The sequence below is a fragment of the Lagenorhynchus albirostris genome, chromosome 10, assembly GCF_949774975.1.
Source record: "Lagenorhynchus albirostris chromosome 10, mLagAlb1.1, whole genome shotgun sequence".
Taxonomy (NCBI): Eukaryota; Metazoa; Chordata; class Mammalia; order Artiodactyla; family Delphinidae; genus Lagenorhynchus; species Lagenorhynchus albirostris.
This window is the reverse complement of record NC_083104.1, coordinates 48,048,157-48,066,057: the sequence shown is the minus strand read 5'-3', so window position 1 is coordinate 48,066,057 and position 17,901 is coordinate 48,048,157. Positions and strand designations below refer to the sequence as shown.

General features: G+C 47.0%; 1 protein-coding gene across 1 annotated transcript in view; it reads left to right on the top strand.

The window, feature by feature from the left end:
* ITGA9 (integrin subunit alpha 9) overlaps positions 1-16,151 on the top strand; it is a 350,494-nt gene extending 334,343 nt beyond the window's left edge. The window contains exons 26-27 of the mRNA XM_060163908.1: positions 214-333; positions 11,709-16,151. Of these exons, the coding sequence (XP_060019891.1) occupies positions 214-333; positions 11,709-11,807 (219 nt within the window). The 3' untranslated portion in view covers positions 11,808-16,151. The remainder of the gene's footprint in view (positions 1-213; positions 334-11,708) is intronic.
* The last annotated feature ends 1,750 nt before the right edge of the window (positions 16,152-17,901 follow it).

Here is a 17,901-nt window from a genome sequence, read left to right as displayed (position 1 = left end):
AGAACTGGGGCTGCGATTTCAAGTGCCTTTTCAGGTCCTTGTGAAAAATCCATCCGTATACACCCCGGAAAGCACTCAACAGAGCCCATTTTAGAGTAACAGCAGTCTGGACACATCTCTCCAGTTCAGTCCCAATGTCAAGCCCAGGCTGGGTCCCCTCAGGCGGTGGGTGCTTCCGTTTGGGAACCATCTCACTTCTGCTTTGCCTCCCAGGTGGTCTTCGAGGCGTTGCACAATCTGGAGCCCCGAGGCTACGTCGTGGGGTGGATCATTGCCATCAGCTTGCTGGTGGGAATCCTCATCTTCCTGCTGCTGGCTGTGCTGCTCTGGAAGGTGAGTGGAGAGCGCAGGTCCCCAGGGAGTCCCCGACCAGACACCCAGCTCTCCTGCCTCAGCAGGGCTAGAGCGCATCGTCGGAAAAGGTTTCCTGGTGGAACTTCCTTCCCAGTGCAGGTACAATGAAAGGAGGGCAGGGTCCCTTCCAGGCAGTGAATGGAGTCTAGGCTCCTCCTGAGGCCATTCACACCTGAGGACTGGACCGCTTTAGAGGGAACCCCAAAATCTTACCCTCTTCTCCTGCCTTCCCTAGCAGAGTTGCCACCAGTCCTAACACAGGGTGGTGGGAGCCTCACTCCAACGCACAAGCTTGGGGAGTAACAGCTGGGACTGGGACGGGGATGGTTAACTCCTTTACTTGGGACAAAAACAAGAAAAGAAACTACAGAGCCATTCTTTGTTCTTTTCCCATGTGGAATATGGAACAGATTTCTGCCCAGAAGATTCTAGTAATGGCGATGGGCTGTATGTCTGGAGTGCTGCCTGGGTAGCTTCATCAGATGTTCTCCCAACCCCATGGGGGTTCATTCGTAGGTGCCCCAGGGGGTAGACTTGCCCTGTCTCCTTCAGCAGGGAGCACCTGCTCATCCTTCACATCTTGCCTCTTGTCACTTTCTCAAGAAGAAAGGGGTATCCTCACCCCCAATTCTAAGATGGTTTCTTTGCCCTGCACTCTTCTCTCAGACACCTGGCGTCCTTGACTTTAGGGCCTCTGTATTCATCAGTAATGGTTTCAGAGTCATTATTTGAGGACGGTTTGTCTCTTCCACGGGATGGTAGTGTGCCACGTGAGTTGGGTCCTGTCTGTTCTTGTTTCCACCGTGTCCCCAGCTCCTACAGCAGCACCAGGGACCACAGCTGGGACTTCCTGGCACCAAGTTCCTGCTTTTCCAGTGTTCCAGGTTTCAGAGGCAGGTGGAAACAGCCTCTTACATGATTATGGATGGATCCTTTAAATTCAAATAATTAGTTTCTTTGGGATTCCAAAATAATTTGTATTTATTGATCAAACATAGACACATGTCAGTAAGCAGAAAAGTTGTCAAATACTCAGGAGTCCCCATCCCAGAAATAACCGTGGTGAGACTAGCGTTGTCTCTTCTTGAACTTTTTCCCTACATAATAGACAGAGACCAGGCATTCTCATAGCACCCACTTATTTGTGAATAGTGTGTTAAATTCTCCAGTAAAATACCCGATACCTTTTAAGGTGTAGGACCTCTAAAATTAAAACAATGAGTTCAATTATCAATCTGAAAAAAGTATAGTAAATATACTTCAGAGTATCCAAGAAATCTAGAAACGCAGGGAAAATAGTGTTTTTGTTGTACATCTTTTCAGATTGACAGTTGGACTTCACCTGAAAAAAGTATTGGAGGTTGAAGAAAAATATATTGAGCATATTACTTGAAAATCAGTTTATCTCAGGTTCCCGTGCCTTTTGGACATCCCATTTACTAGTTTACAGCCCAGCTTTCCCTGAATGCAGAATTGTGAAAGTCTTTCCTATTGTTAAAAACCCGTGTCCAGCGCTGTCCTCAGGCTGCAGGTGTATGGCAGATCCCAGTCCTCGGATGCTGGGATTCATTCACGTGGCTTCTGGTTTCACACTTCTTGTAACAGTGCCACAGTGAATATGCTTGGAGCCAAATATTTGCACAACTCCTTCATTATGTCCTTAAGATGAAACCCTAGAAACGGAATTACCGAGTCAAAAGAAATGCGTATTTTAAGCCTTTTATTACATATTACCAGTTGCTCTCTGGAAAGGTTATACAAGCAGTGTATCAAAAGTGCCCATTTTCCTGTATATTTACCAGGAGCAGATATTACCTTTTTTGAAAAACCTGCCCATTTGTTGTTTGTTTAATCTGCGTGGCCAGATAGAGTCTTAATTCTCCCTTTTCTCTAACTCCAACTCCTTCCTGCCAAGACGTCTGGTCTGGGGGTAGAGAACAAAGCCAGCTCAGTGTTTGGGATCTGAAGACAGTAAGGGCTTTGGGGGGGGGGGTGTTTGTGTGTGTGTGAGAGAGAGATACTTCCTTCTCTGCCTTTGTATAGACATTTCAGAAGAGAGGGAACACCGTCCTCCACTGCTGGGTGCATGGGACCAGACAGGGACACAGAGTGGGGAGCGGGGTGGCTGTGTCCCACCCCCTTCCTCTGGGCCCCCCACTTGGCTCTGCCACTCAGGAGTGTCCCCTCTCCTGAGCACACCCTCCCACCTCCTTCCAACTGCCATCTGCTTCGCTTTGCTTCTGCCATGTTTCTTTAAAGAATGTGGTGTGTCAGGAGCGGGTGTCATGGGGTGGCCAGTACCCTGAGGCCACCCAGCTGTGTGTGATCCAAAGAGCCAGGGCCCGAGAAGGCAGACATCACCCGCTGCCATAGACTGGCCATGAAAGCAGAGTGGTGGCGGTCAAGCGGCCTTAACCAGACAAGGTCGTCTTAACTGCTGGAGGAAGGAAGGGTCTAGAACACCTCTGAGAAAGCTGATGAGTGATGCCGTCAAAACTTCTAGCCACAGACACAGACTAATCAGCCCCCTCTGAGTCCCAATCCTACAAGCCTGGGAGAGAGAATCTGACTGGCTCAGCTCAAGTCAAATGTCTACAACTGTGGCAAGAGGCCAGGAGGTGGCAGAGAGAATGTGACCAGCCAGGGCTGGGTCACATGTCTCCCACATCCAGACAGCTAAGGCCAGCGCAGGAGAAAGATGCAGTGTGGAGGTGTGGGGAGGCCAGGTAGGGGTGGGGATAGGGGCTAATCTTAGAAGGAAACTAGGCAGATACCCTAAAGGCTTTCGCTCCAGCAGGATTTCGTGGTTGTCAGTGGTGCTGTTGCCTAAATTACAGTCTTTTATATGGTACTGGGTAGCTGTGGCCGCACAACAAATTGCCACCAAATTGAGTTCCCTTCTGCCTAACAAATGTATAGGTCAGGAGTTCAGGAAGGGTTTGGCTGGATGATTCTTCTGCTCCAAGTGACACTGAGTGGTGTCACACAAGGGCATTCACCTGGTGACTAGGCTGGTCTGCTTCACTTCACAGGACAATTTTATTCGCATGGCTGGCACCTTGGGTGGAGATGGCTGGAAGGCCGGACTCTGCCAGTCCCCTCACTCTCTTCGTGTAGATTCAGGGCCTCTACATGTGGCCCTTCCAGCAGAGTGGGCTGATGTTTTACATGGTGGCATCAGCTCTGGGAGAGCATGGTGAGAGCTGCTAGTCCTCTGAAAGGCTGGCCCAGAACTGGCATGGCATCATCCTGCTGCACTCTGTTGGTCAAAGCAGTCACGTGCCAGCCTAGAGTCAAGGAACAGGAAAGAGACTCTGCCTCCCAATGGGAGGAGTAGCGAAGAATTAGTGGCCATCTTTTGTCTATCACATACATGATATTCAGAAATATGGGCAAAATCTTAATCTTTTCTGTAAAACTCACTATGGCAAAGGACGATTAGCCTAACTGGAAGTTTTGTTGTTCTGAAGTAGAAGAAACCTCATCTCTCTTCCGTTGTGTCATAGATAAAATTATGATTGAGCTCCTTTGGAGGAAAAAAAACTAAACCTCTATGCAGGGTTCATGAACGCACTCAACATTCAGAGTGGGTAGTCTGTTCAGGCACAGCGACAGTGCAGTAAGGAGCTCGGCAGAGGGAGTTTCTTTAGGAAAAATATTTTTCTCTTGAAGAACTAACTAAATAGAATGACTTTATAGGACACTGAAAAGGGCAAATGAAATGTAGGATTATTCTGAAGACCTACATATTCCTAAAACTTCAACTGCAGACCTCTTTTGTTTTTTATTTATTTTATTGAAGTATAGTTGATTTACAATGTTGTGTTAATTTCTGCTGTACAGCAAAGTGATTCATTTATACACATATATACAGTCTTTTTCATATTCTTTTCCATTATGATTTATCACAGGATATTGAATATAGTTCCCTGTGCTATACAGTAGGACCTTGTTGTTTATTCGTCCTATATATAATAGTTTACATCTGCTAATCCCAAACTTCCAATCCATCCCCCTCACCGTTGGCAACCACAAGTCTGTTCTCTATGTCTGTGAGTCAACTACAGACCTCTTGTCAACTTGGATCCCTATGTCTATAACCTAAGAAACATGTATTATGTATAGAGGTCTAATATTGACAATTCAGTGCACAGAAATCTGTTGATTAATGGGCCTAATATTTGAGTTAGATGGGAGGTCTAACTGCTTCTGGCTTATTACCGTATTTCACATATCATTCCCTCCAATCCTTTCAAGGGGAAAGTCACTGCATGGTACCCAGTTGCCACTGCTGATGAGTAAACACTTCACTAGAGCCTTTGAAGACAGGTGGGCAATGTTCAAGTCCTCTTTCCTTTCTAGAGCCACATCTCTTGAAGTTCCCTTTGGTGTAGTACCTGACACCGCTACCTGTGGTTGCTTGCCATTGCCTTGAGCTCATGAGCCCAAAATGATTGTTCCCCAGAAAGTACAAGGATGGTGGCGTGGTATCAAAAACAGAACAAGGCGGCTGGCCCAGTGTGGATGGACTTTCTGTGCCATGAAGGCCTGCAGGTTAGCATGCTTTACACTTGTGAGCTGGCTGGTGCCTTCACTCAGCAAACAGATCCCTGCGAAGTGGCCGGCTCGGGGTGAAGGGACAGAGGTAATAAGCAGCAGAGCCCTCACTCCATCGTAAAGACTGGGGAAAGCAGTTAAGTGACCGAGGCTGAGCCAAGCACATCCTGAGGAGTAAGCAGCACTTGGCCAGGCAAAGAGCCTGTGCCACACCTCCTACATGTCGCCGTGGTTCTACCAACATGCCCATCATCCCCTGTTTATCTGAAACAGAAACCCCTTATAGGGTCAGCAAATACCTTCTCCAGAGCCGAAGTCCAGGCTCCCTGCCTAATGCTCAGCCTCCTTCTCTCCTCCGGGGCCTTCCAGAGGGTCGGCCGGTGGCACATCAGGCGCTGTCTCATGCTTGGCCGCAGCAGGTCCTGGCTCCGGTGCAAAATCCACAACGAGGGCCCTGAGCTAACCAGACCCTTCTTCACATTCTGAAATGGATCCTAATCAGCCTTCCCAGAGCCGAGCTGTTAGCAGACACTGGGAGCCATAATTTAAACTTTCTGTGCAAGGATTACAGTAGCCTGCCAAGCCACCGTGCAGGAAGAAAACTTTGAAATAGGAAACTCTTTTAAGGGAGAAAAATCCAAATGAGTCCACTCTCCTTTCTTTTGGCTCCTGTTTGGGTTTGAAATGGCCTGGGCCCTGTGCCTCTTCAAGACAATCGTAAAGGCCTGTTTATAGGAGGAATTTCATCATTCAGAGGGTATATGTGACTTGCACCTTTAAAAAGTGCCTTCAACTCATCAAGCCAGCCTTTGAGTCAAGTGGTTAGAGAGTGGAGATGCTGGGATGTTTTTCCTTCAAGAGGAAAAGCCTCATTTAGGGCCCCAGGCTTCTCCCTCTCTCTCCCCCTCTCCTCGCTCCCTTGTACAGTTTGCCAAAACACACAGGCCACCACTCAGTGAAGGAGAAAACTCTGCATCCTCCTCTACTGCTTCCAGCCCAGGAACCTTTCCCTTCTCTCCTGTTGGCCCCTTTTGCCAGTGAGATGGCCTGGAGCAAAAGGCAGTGCCACGGCCTGGCCAGCCCCATGACCAGCCTCTTCCCAAAAGGCCCAGGACCTGCCAGCTCTGCCTTCTCACAAGTGGTATAGAGGTGGGCTGTGCAGTGGGTTTGCCACCGTCCTTCAGAAGGACTGTCTCGAACCCTCTGTCAGCCGGGCCTGTTCCAAGAGCCTGCTGCTCCAGAGCTGGTTTTGGGCTCCTGGTTTTCATTTAAGAGCATTCCTGCTGACCTCAAGCAGAAATACTTGGAAAAATAAATCTGTGAAATGGCCCAGCGGATGGGTAGGTTTGGCAGCCCCTCCAGGGGTCATTGGGGTTATCACCTGCCCTCCAGCTGGGCTGTGAGGACCCATCCTTGTTTCTCCTGCAGAGAAAATGAAAATGCACAGACTTACGTGCACACACACACACCCTTCGCACTGTCTCAATTAAGACCATGTGCCAGAGACGCTCAGTGGGGACTTATTTATGTTTGGAAGTAAATATTGGGCTGATGTTGCACTGTTGACATCTCGAGACAGAGACGTGCTATGTAAATAGTCAAGGAACTTGAAAGGACCCATAAACATGAGGCTCTGAGTTAGTCCAAAGAAGGAGTGTGTCCAAGGCCCTTGGAATAGCTGCCCAGGAGGCAATCCAAAAGCCAGGGAGGAGGGGGTGGGCATCTCCCCAGAGACCAGAGGCCGTGGGGTTGTGCGGCCGCCCTTCACTCACCCCGAACTGGGCTGGGAAGGAGGAGGCTGGTGCTGTAGGATGTGGACCCCAGAACCCAGTCATTCTCACTTCTTCCTGGGCCCCAGGCCCCTCTCAGAACCTTCCTAATTAGGGCCATTCAGGGGAAACCTGCTGTTTCCCTAGGAGTTTTCTGGCAGCTTTTTTGATACAAGTTTATATCAGAAAGTTGTGTGAATCTGTCAGGAGGGCTGAGGGAGCTGCCCTGTGGGGCCGCAGGTCCCCCTCAGGAGTGGAACAGACAAGAAGCCAGAAAACCCCTGCTCCCTCAGCTTCCAGGGGAGCCAAGTTTGGCTGGAGTCTCTCTTCCTGTAGGGTTTCCATGAGTGTTCCCTCCGCTACAGACAGCAGTTATAAACAGAGCCTTTTGCCCCTCAAGTGGCAAAGCAAGCTCTGGAAGGATCCAGAAAAAGTGCAGGAAAACACATACTCCACTGAACTGGAATTGAGTGAGGGGCTGCTGAGGGTCCAGCTTAACTCATCACGGCTCAGTGTGGACTCAGTGTGGACCTCAGTGTGGACTCAGCTGGCTGGGAAAATGTAGGTTTGCCCAACATCTCTCCAAGGTTTTCCCCAAAGTAACCATGAGTACTAGTGATGGTGAGAGTGTAGGCCTGCTGCAGGAGAGAAATGTCTTTGAAGTCTTGAGTTATCTTAGTGTTTAAGAGTTTTAGACTTCTTTATACTTTATAACATATCCATACTTTAATATAAAAATTGGAAATTTAATTTTCCAAAAACGCTTTGAGAAAAAATGATACCAGGCGAGGACTCTGTGCCCCGTGCCTCCTACGTGTGAGGACTGGATACACAGCTGTATGGCCTATAGGCTGCAGTCCTGAGTTTGCTTTGGGGACCAACATAAAAAGCTTTCACTGTGTTTCAGGGCTAGAAGAGGTCTGAGAATGCCATCGATCTCTTGGGCAGAGACAAAGACACTGGGGTTCAGAGCCAGGAAATGACCTGCCCTGTGGCCAAGCGTGAGCAGTACTCAGAACTCCAGGCTCCCCATGCGGCACCTCTCCCGTCCAACCCTTCTGAGTAGGTCCTGTGGCACTGGGCAGGCCTGGTATGACACAGTTGTTTGGGGAACCCTGGCTTGGTAAACTCAGAGCCTGGGCTCTGGCTTCTGTATCAAAAGCCAAAACCGGGCTCTAAACAACAGCACAAAGGTGATATTCTCTTTTTCTGAAATGGAATTCGTTTGACCACGTAAGAAACAATATTAATTTGACAGAACCACCTCTAGACTATATCGCACCTTTGTGCAGACAAGTAAACAGCGCCCCTTCCTCCAGAAGCTTTACTTCCATCTGTCAGAAAATTCAAAAAAATCTACTGATTTTATTAGAAAAAGACACCCGACTGCCATCTGCTGGAAAATAGTTGTAATAAGTTTACACGTCCATGATCTCTCTGATATGAGTGGCACCCTCCCCCCTTATATGCAGTGCACAGCCTGCATTACTGTACCCAGCACTCCCTAGACATGAGCGTGATCTGTGCTTTAAGAAATGGTCGTGGGCTCCAAAGAAGAAGGACAGACACCAGTGGCAGCTCCAAGCTTCCATCTAAAGATGAGACTACACACAGGTTATGTTGGGAACAGGGCTCTGGATATCCTGCCTCACTGGAGTGGGGTGGAGAGTTTGCAAGGCTGTTTCTAAGAGAAGCTCTACGGTTACTGCCAGCACGGGTAGACTTTTCAAGACTGGTGCTGAGGGACTTCTCTGGTGTTACAGTGGTTAAGACTCTGAGCTACCAATGTAGGGGGCCTGGGTTCGATCCCTGGTCAGGGAACTAGATCCCACGTGCATGCCGCAACCAAGAGTTTGCATGCCACAACTAAGGAGCCAGCGAGCCACAACTAAGGAGCCCGCCTGCCGCAACTAAGACCCGGTGCAACCAAATTAATTAATTAAATTAAAAAAAAAAGACTAATGCTGACACCGTACCACTTGAGACAAAAGAGCTTGCTTTTGGATGCCTACAGGAGATGATATACCATCACTTTGTTGGTAAAAAGTATGACACACATAAACATGAGCACAGGAGAGCCTCCTGTGAGAGTTGGGCCAGGCACTCTCAATCCTTGCTAGATCGCGTACTCTGTATCAAATCCTTACGCCAGCATAGCTGTGAGAAGGTGAGCTGTCTCTCGTCCTCCTTAGAGATGAACAAGAAAAGTCTGTTCAGCAGGACAGGGCACAGTGATGCTCTTTCCATCTAGAGCCCTGTCAGGCTGCCCCTCAGCCACCTTTCCCGTGGGTGTTGACTCATTCAGTGATTCAGGCAAAAAAATATGGAGTTCTGTATCAGTTAACTCTTGCTATGTAACAAACCAAAGTTTAGGGACTTAAAAACAACCACCATCTACATAGGTCGCAATTCTGAGGGTTGGACTGAGCTTAACAGGGAGGTCCTCCCATCTCAGTGGGGCTCAAACCTACACCTGCAAGCAGTTGGGGGTTGGCGGGTCTAGGAGGACCTCAGCTGGTGGACTCATCTTTCAGCAGCGAGACCAAACTTACTCACTTGGAAGCAAGGCAGGGTTCTGAGAAAGCAAGTGGAAGTGTGCAAGGCCTTTGAGGCCTAAGTGTGGAACTGACAGGGCATCACCTCCCATGCACCCAACTGTCATAGCAAGTCACGACTCAGATTCAGGGTGTGGAAAATAGACTCCGTCTCCTGATAGGACTTGCTGCAAAGCCACGGTACAGGGCATGGACACAGGGGCATTTTTGCAACTTATCACTGGCAGTAAGTAGCGGTGAGATGCTGAGCTCTGGGGATAAAAAGCACAAATCTGTAGGAGTCCTGAGACAAATGTGAAAGATGATAAGAGAGCAGACAGTTAAAGCTCTGCTTGATTGGTGCCACAGTAGAGATATGTTACTTCTCTAGAGTTAAAGTGAGTAACTGGAGATCACTGAAACATCACACTATCCACAGGTAGAGTCATGTGCTAAAGAATCTTATTCTCATGTTATATCCAGCCTTCTTTCTATGATTATGTTCTCCTCAGCTCAGAAGGTACACATGACACATTCGCCCTGTCAACCACATCTTTATCTTTCAAGAATGAGATTTCAAGCAGTAACTTCTGAGTTAGACATTTCCATGAAGTCTTGGGTCGCTTTCCTGGCCTCCTATGGGTATGCTTTGAGGATGACAACAACGACCTTTTTCTAATTATCCAGAACATTCAAGCCAAGCCTTCTTTCCACATCCCTTGCAGAAGGGAGAAGGTGGTAGAGACTTAATGAGAGAAAAGTATATGAGGGTGTCATAAAGTGAGGTTCTGACAGATGTGGTCTGATGCTGAGAGGACATATCCAGGGAACTCAATGTCTGTCTGTGAAACGGGTCTTGAGGATCGAAGCTCAGAGCACAAGACCCTTGCCAGCTGTTCTGTGGAAGCTTCCACTCCCTCCCAGCCGTCAGACTGCTCTCAGAGGGAACTCTCAGGACTCCCTTGGCAATGTGGGTGGAGGTGACCAGCACTGTCTTGGCAGCTCTCTTGACAATTCTCATTTTCACCTGGGCCAGTAAGCCCCTTTCAAGGAGTAGGAAGGTGGTGCAGTGAGACTATGGATGCTTGGTTCACGGTGAAGGAGTGTGAGGAAAGATGCACAAAGGAGTTGGATGTGCCCACAGCCTGGGTTTGCTTGACGATTTGTTTAGGGCAGGTTTTGTATGTGCATCCCCCATTGGCAGCAGATTGCAGAGATTGTTAGTCTCAAGTGTTTTCAAATATGACTATGGAAATTATACACCAGTGACAGTGTGGTACCACAGACCTGCAGCACAGCCTCCTAGCAGTAAGCCAAGTGTGCATGTCTGTCTCAATTCCCCTATTCAAGAGGATCGAAACAAGGATTTGAGGGCAAGTCATTTATTTGGAAGATAATCTCAAGAAACAGTGATAGGGGACCAGGGAAGAGAGGGCAGGGAAGGAAGCTAATAAAGGATGTGTTATCAAGCTGGTTACCACTGCGGGAAAGTTCCACGCGGAGCATGCACCTCAGCGTTTCGCACCCAAGGAGAGAGGGAGCTGGGGTATTTGTACACCAACTCCAGTCAGCCATGTTTAAGGGCAGATGCAGGAAGATGTCTGATCTCAGAAACAGAGGCCACTAATGCTAGGGAGCACAGGACAAGAGATACCAGGTCTTCCTGAGCTTGGGAGAAAAGGTCAGCTTTGGGCTACAAAAAGTTACTTTTATATGGCAGTAGTGCCTATGCTGACCATGTGAAAAGAAATGGAAATTCATCTTACCCTGTATGAAAAGCCATAGACATCGGAAGGAAAGGTCTTTTCAGAACTAAGCTAAAGGAAACTGCCATCGTGGCTCAGGAGGAGTTGCCAGTTTTAGGGGGGTACACACTGCCAGCTGTGTGCACGGCAGCTCGGCAGCTCTTGGGGGTCACAGATTTGAGTGAAAGATCTGGAGGACAGCAAGATAGGATGCAGTCTGCAGATACTTTAAAACTCCTATTGTATGAGAGCAGTACTTATCAAATTATTCTGCAATGGCTAATCTCTCTCAGGATTTAATAGATTTATCAAAAGCCAGATAAACTTGGGAAATATCAAGTCCCTGACTTTCTTAATCCTTTCCTAAAAGGTTGATTTGATCCTTTACTGTTCTACTGTACATTACGAATCTCTTAAAGAGTGTATTGTTTCCAAACTTATTTGACCGTGGAATCTGTTTTACTCCCAAACAACCTATGAATAGCTCAATAACTAGTTTTCCCCAGCATACAGTTTGGGAAACACTCCACCAGAAGCACATTACAAGGAACAAACAACTTATCATAAGAAAGCTTGCAGGAAGTCCATGCATTTTGAAAAGTGGTTCCACATGATGCTTTTCCTAAATCAGCCCAATCTGAGGCGTTGTGAGCATAGGTCATGTCTCCTCCGGGTCCAGGTGGCTTGGGAATCAAAACGGTTGATTCCCCAGCATCTCTAACCTGGCGCCTCCTCTTTCTGCCTTTCAGATGGGCTTCTTTCGCAGAAGGTACAAAGAAATTATTGAAGCTGAGAAGAACCGTAAAGAGAATGAAGACAGTTGGGACTGGGTCCAGAAAAACCAGTGACCTGCCACCCCACCCCACCCCGGTCATGTGGCCCAGTGGTTCGCCTGTCTTCCTGATCTTTGTATCTTCCATATTTGGAAGAAAGAATCTTCTCCAGATTTTTCGGAGGCCCCACGATGCTGTTCTCGTCCTCGTTCTCTCAAGCCCAGGTGCCAACCTGAGGCAGTCACTTCGGCCAGGTCACCTGACTGGAACCACCACCACTTCCTTTTCCAGCTGAACCCACAACTTTGGAAAGCCGGCTGCAGAGCCAGGCGATATTTATGGATGCAACATGCGTGGTCAACCCTCAGGGGAAAACTGTTACCTAAAAGTATTTTTATAAATATAAGCCTTTTATACTGATTATGTCTTTATATTTGTATCGATGTTTTATTATTTCTATTAAATGGTTATATAGTTCACTCAAGCACTGATATCTGGCCTGAAATCTTGGAAATACTTGTATATTCATACAAATGTTAAAGGATAAAGATCTTATTGTACTCTGGAACTTGCTGTTAAAGAAGACTCAGATGAAATCATCTGAAGAAACCTCATGTGATGAATCCACCCAGCGGGTGGTGCTGTATATCAGCTGTGGTTTGGGGCTGAGCCCGAAGGCATCTCACATCTCTGTTGCCTGGAGTCAAGTGCGGAATAATGTGCTGAAGAACCACGAGAGTTTTTTCATCTGTACCGTTCATTGGAAGATTCCCAGCAGGAATTTGGATGGAAAAACCTGATTCTTGAGGTCTGTTCTACATCACCTTATAGAGCAGACATTTCACCCTCCTTGCACTTAAATTAAGACATGAAAGCTTGGAGCAATGCCATTTCATCACTGGTAAACCTCAGAATGGCATCTCATCCTGGACATCGTGCATCAGAGTCCGCATACCACCGGGACTGAATTGGTGCCCACCAAGCAGAGACTTGTGTCTGAGTGCTGTGATGTGTTATCTTTTCATGTTAATTTGAGTCCAGGGGTCTCCATTATCCCCATCACTCTTGCTGTCCCAGCTAATGGTAATTGCAGTGTCCTTCCCAGAGATGACCATTCAACCTGTCCTTATTTTTTTTAATCGTGTCTTAGGTGGAATTCTTAAGAAGTGGACCCTGAGACAAGGATTTTCACACAGTAACTTATTAAGGAAGTATCCCCAGGGCACACCAGTAAGGACACGAGGGAAGCAGGACACAGAAGGGGAGGAAGACAGGTAAGGGAGCCATTTCAGGGCAGGTCCCGTGCAGGGGGTCTTCAGCCTGATCCTGCTGGGGGGCTCTGGAGGGTAAGTTATGCCTCAGAGTTGTCCCAACCCGGGGCAAGGGAGCTGAGCTTTCATAGTCTTGGACCCAGGAGAGATGTAAACTTTCTGCTTTCACTTCCTGCCAGCAAAATAGCCCCAGTAGCTCAGGAGCAGTCCTCAAAAAGAGGGCTGCACCCCCAGCCTGGGAAGCGCACAGAAATAATGCAAAAGAAATGATGCAGAGGGATCTGGGCATAGCACTGACGTCCTCGCCTATCCCCTGTACAGGTGAATGCTGAGTTATGGCCTTCACTATCCAAGCTCTCTATTTGACAGTGTTCATTACCAGACACGCAGTGCTGTCCAGATTTGAGTGCAGTGTGATTCTCTGAAAGGGCGAGGTGGTGATGGATGTAGCAAGCTCAACATCATGCCTGGCCCATAGTGAACATTCAATAACCATGAGCAGCCCTGGCTGCTTTTACCGCTGCTGGAAAACCATCTGGTACAGGGGAAAACGTGCCAAAGAGCAGGGTCTGACAGAGTCCTTAGTCACTTATCACAGCCTGCTCAAGCCCCGGGTACAAACAGATGGCATCAGATGAGAATGAAACAAGAAACAAAACCAGGCATCTTTCTCATAGGGCCTTGTTGACTGGGAGCTAAGATGTGCGGGGGCCCGTGAGTATTGTTGAAAAGACACAGAACTCAACTTCAGGGGAGATAGGTTTTTCCAGACACATAGTTGGCTAATGCTTGCAAAGATATCTAAAGTTTTGGCAAAATTATGAGGGTGCTGGGCGGTTGCAAACCTGGCAGGGAGCACACGTGTCTTTTTGTTTCTTACGCAGTTGACTCTGACACAGGAAGATACAGAATGCATCATGCTCCCCTTCCAGTTCTCACTCAGAGTTCACCTCTGACAGATATGTATGGGGCCCCTGCTGTGCATCAGGCCCTGTGCTAAGTGGGGGGGGTTCCCCAGTGAACACCACCCCACATTTTGCCCCAGGGGAGGCAGATCTTCCCACAGTGGGATCGTGAATTCCTTTACGAGACCTCATCTGCAGCCTTCCTTGGATGGACTTCTGCTTGTTGTTTCATGTTGTCCTTTAATAAATCATTTAGGATTCTTAGGTGGTAGGCCTGGGACAGCTCCATCAGCAGCTTTGGCCAAATGCACGACTAGCCACAGCCAGCCTCCTGCAAGGTGTGCAGACGCATGGGAGACAGTGTAGCAGGATAACTGGCAGGCACGCGGTTCTGCCAGCCAGAGGGGAAAGCCTCACCAGGGGAGGGGCAGGCTCCATAGCCAGTCTCAGAGCTGGGATCCATGTGCTTCTGGGTGGTTCTGAGTGGTGGACACACGAGTGGTCACATACCCAGGAGATTACTAAGACTAAATAGGGCAGTTTTTAAGAAAATCACGCTTGGCCTCCACTGGAGGAAATACTGGCAGCCACTCTGGAACCTGTATGGGGAGGATGGTACATCTGCTTATCTCCTGATGCTGAGTAGGCGGGGCAGCATGGACTGGGGAGGTGACCATTTAGCACAGAGATAGGGAAGTTGAGCAGGTTATCAGCGCTCTCAGCTTGGCCGGTTCACCAGCTCCATCCAGTTCAGAAGCCCTCAGTAGGCTCTTGGGGGAAGCAGACAGGATGGGTTGGTGTGTCTTTGTTCCTTCTCCAGAAGGTTCTTTTAAAATTCCACAGTGCCTTCCAATTTCCACCTTTCCTGCTTCTGCGGGTTCACTGTGGAATGCCATCTGATGTTCTCTTGCACAGCATTATTTAAGTCTGCTTCAGCTTTTTGGTTGTGTATTCACTAGGGTTATAATCAACTGTCAGAAGGATTGAGGTGCTCTTTAAATATGACAAAAGGACCTTTGTAGAAATTAAGTGAAATAATGCCCCCTTTTCAAAAATGATTCACTTATGCTCAGTTTACATGGGACTCAGGAGTTTGGAACATCAGCTAAGTGAGCCCTGGACCTGTCACAAAGAAGAGGCCATGAGGTTCAGGAACGAGGGGACACTGGCAGGAGTGAGTGGGTCCAGTGGCTTTACGGTGACTGGCAGGCACACGGCCAGAATCACTTGCTACTGAGGTCACTGAGGCTTTCTCAGTCAATTCTTCAGGAAACTTCCATCAGCATTCTGAAGTTGGGTAAGCTTTGTAGAAAATCCGATGGAAAGTCCTCCTTCACCAAATCATATGTAACCTTCAGCCCTGGAGCCAGAGGCAGGGAGGTTCAAAACAAAACCAGCAGGCCTCCTGGAAACATCAGGGACCTGTTTTCAATGTGGATGTGTAGCAGGTCCCTTAGGTGGTTGTGATGGGTGCTGATATGCTACCTGTGGAACCGTAGCAATGTCGTTTTTAAAAAAGGTTATTCTACTTTTATTTTTGGATAAGGCATCATATCAGGGCAACGCAGTTACACTCGGGTTACCTGTAAAACCTACACCTGATGAAACCTGCACCTAATTCAGACTTCCGGAAATGTAGAGGCAAAGCAAAGGATTGGTATTTGGGGGAAATGGCCTTTTAGCAGATAAAAGGCAGAAAACGAGTGTCCCTTAGAAATGCTCCAAGTATGCAGGGTTTTAGTCCATGTGTTGTTTTGCTATATAGAGCAAGAATATACACAGTGGAGAATATGTTCTGAAGCAAAGAATGGCTGAAGGGTTAGGATACAAAGGCAGTAGGGCCAAAATGAACCTTCTAGAATGTCTTCTGATTTTCAGCATGTGAGGGGGATAATGAACAAATGTCCCACGTGATGCAGTGCTTTGTAGCACAATGATCTAGATTTCAGACTGTGTTAAGGTTTTTTCAAATTCTAATGTGCACGGTGTGACCGGCGGAGTAAGTTTAAAAGCTTTAAGAGTGTGATGAATTGCATGGCAGGCACCCACGCTAACTTCACTTCCAGAACTTGATTGATGCATCTGTGTACGTTTCCGTTGAGGAATTTCAGTGGGAGGGGTGTTCCTCTTCACAAAGTCGCATGTATTCAAGTCTGTGCAGTCACTTCTAATTCACTTGCACTGTTTGGGAAATGCAGGTTTACAAAAGTACGTGTTTGGAATAAAAAAACGGCTACAAACGATTTGGGAGTTAAGTCTGTAATTTCTTTTGCTACTGAAGTACTTGAGCCTTTTTAGGCTGTTAAAGATGGGGTTTCGGTGTAATACAACATGAGCATTTAAAGAGCCCACGCAGGTTCGTCTAATTGCACATAAAGAACCCTCTCAATGTGTCCGAACTGTCCCTAGTCTTTGGCCTCCATTCCATGGTCGCCACCTTCTCTATGCATCACCCACCTGCCCAGGGCCACACCTGGGACCTTGGTCTTAGGATGAATGTGCCCAAATTAAATGCAGCTGATTCCTCGTTTTTAGTAGACTGCTTCCTCATGTGTCCGCCAGTCATGAAGCATTTTCCCGGAAGCCTTTTGGTAGCATCCTTACACATTTACAAACATTGTGTTCTCTTAATTTTTGATCCCCCCCATCTGTCTAGTTATGTCCCTCTTCTTATCTCAAATATTGTTCATTTGTGTGTTTTTCTCTTTTTTCTCTAGATGAGACCAACAGAGATCATTTTATTGATCTTTTCAAGAATAAGCCTTTGGCTACACCAATCAGGTGTACTGGTTTTTGCTTCCTATTTCATTAATTGCTGCTTCTGTACTTGTTAAGATTTATATATACTCCCCTGTGGTTAAAATTCATACACACACACACACACCCCACACAGTATATAGAAGGGGGTCTGAAAAGATACACACCAAGGGGATAAAACTGGTTGTCTTTAACTGGGTAGGATTGTCAGTGTTTTTGCTTTGCATTTTGTTTTGTTTTTACTTGTCTGAATTTTCATGTTCTACAGTGAGCATGTATGTCTTTAGTAACAATGAAACATATGCAAATTACTTTTAAAATAAAGTTACCTCTGGGAGAGTATGAATTGCTAAACCAAGAGAGATCCCAAATTCTAGGTCTCAGAAGAAAGAGCTTTGTTTGCAACAAAGAGCATTGATGAGCCTGACACTTAGGACGATGGTCCAGTGAGAAATCCCAAGATTTTTCATTCGGATGCTTCCTGGCTTAACAAGACCTACCAGATCACTAATGCTGATTAAGTATGCTTCTCTTGTGTTGCTCCACCTGTTTCCTTCAGCCAGGAAAAGTCCTCGACTAACTCAAAGGAATCAAAGATACAAAACTAAGAGGAAGAAAAATGGCCAATTAGTAAATTCTGTCTCACATTCAATCAGGAGTTGTACAGTCCACTGTTCTTTACCTCTGGTCCTTAAAGTCTGTCTATTCATCAGGATTTTGCTTAGTAATAGAATTAATGGGAGTGCTTAGTTAGAGCTCTGTCTTTACTATCAAACCACTTGGCAGCTATCCACCAGCAAAGCCACCCGACCCTGAGATCATGTCCATTCATTCTGTGTAACATCCAACTAAAGTGGATATAACGAGATATGGCCAGCTCTGCCCTGAAATCTGAGGCTGTGACATCTGGGCCTGCTGCCAAACATCTGCTTCGCCTCAAAGTCTAGTCTGGATCAGTGTGTGCTTTATTTGATGTGATTCTTCTATAATTGAAAAAATACCTAAAAACTTAAAGCAAATCTCAATAGAGGTATAAGTACTACCTTCTGAAGACACCAAATGGATTAATAAGCAGGGGGCATTTTTAAAAGGATCTCCAGAAAAACTTTCTTCTAAGAAATGGCAGATTTGGAAAAAATGAAATGCTCTCCAATATTACGTCTATTCAGAACCCACCTTATCAGTTAGAAGACTGTTTGGCTCCATATAATAGAAAAATCCAAAATAACATGGTTT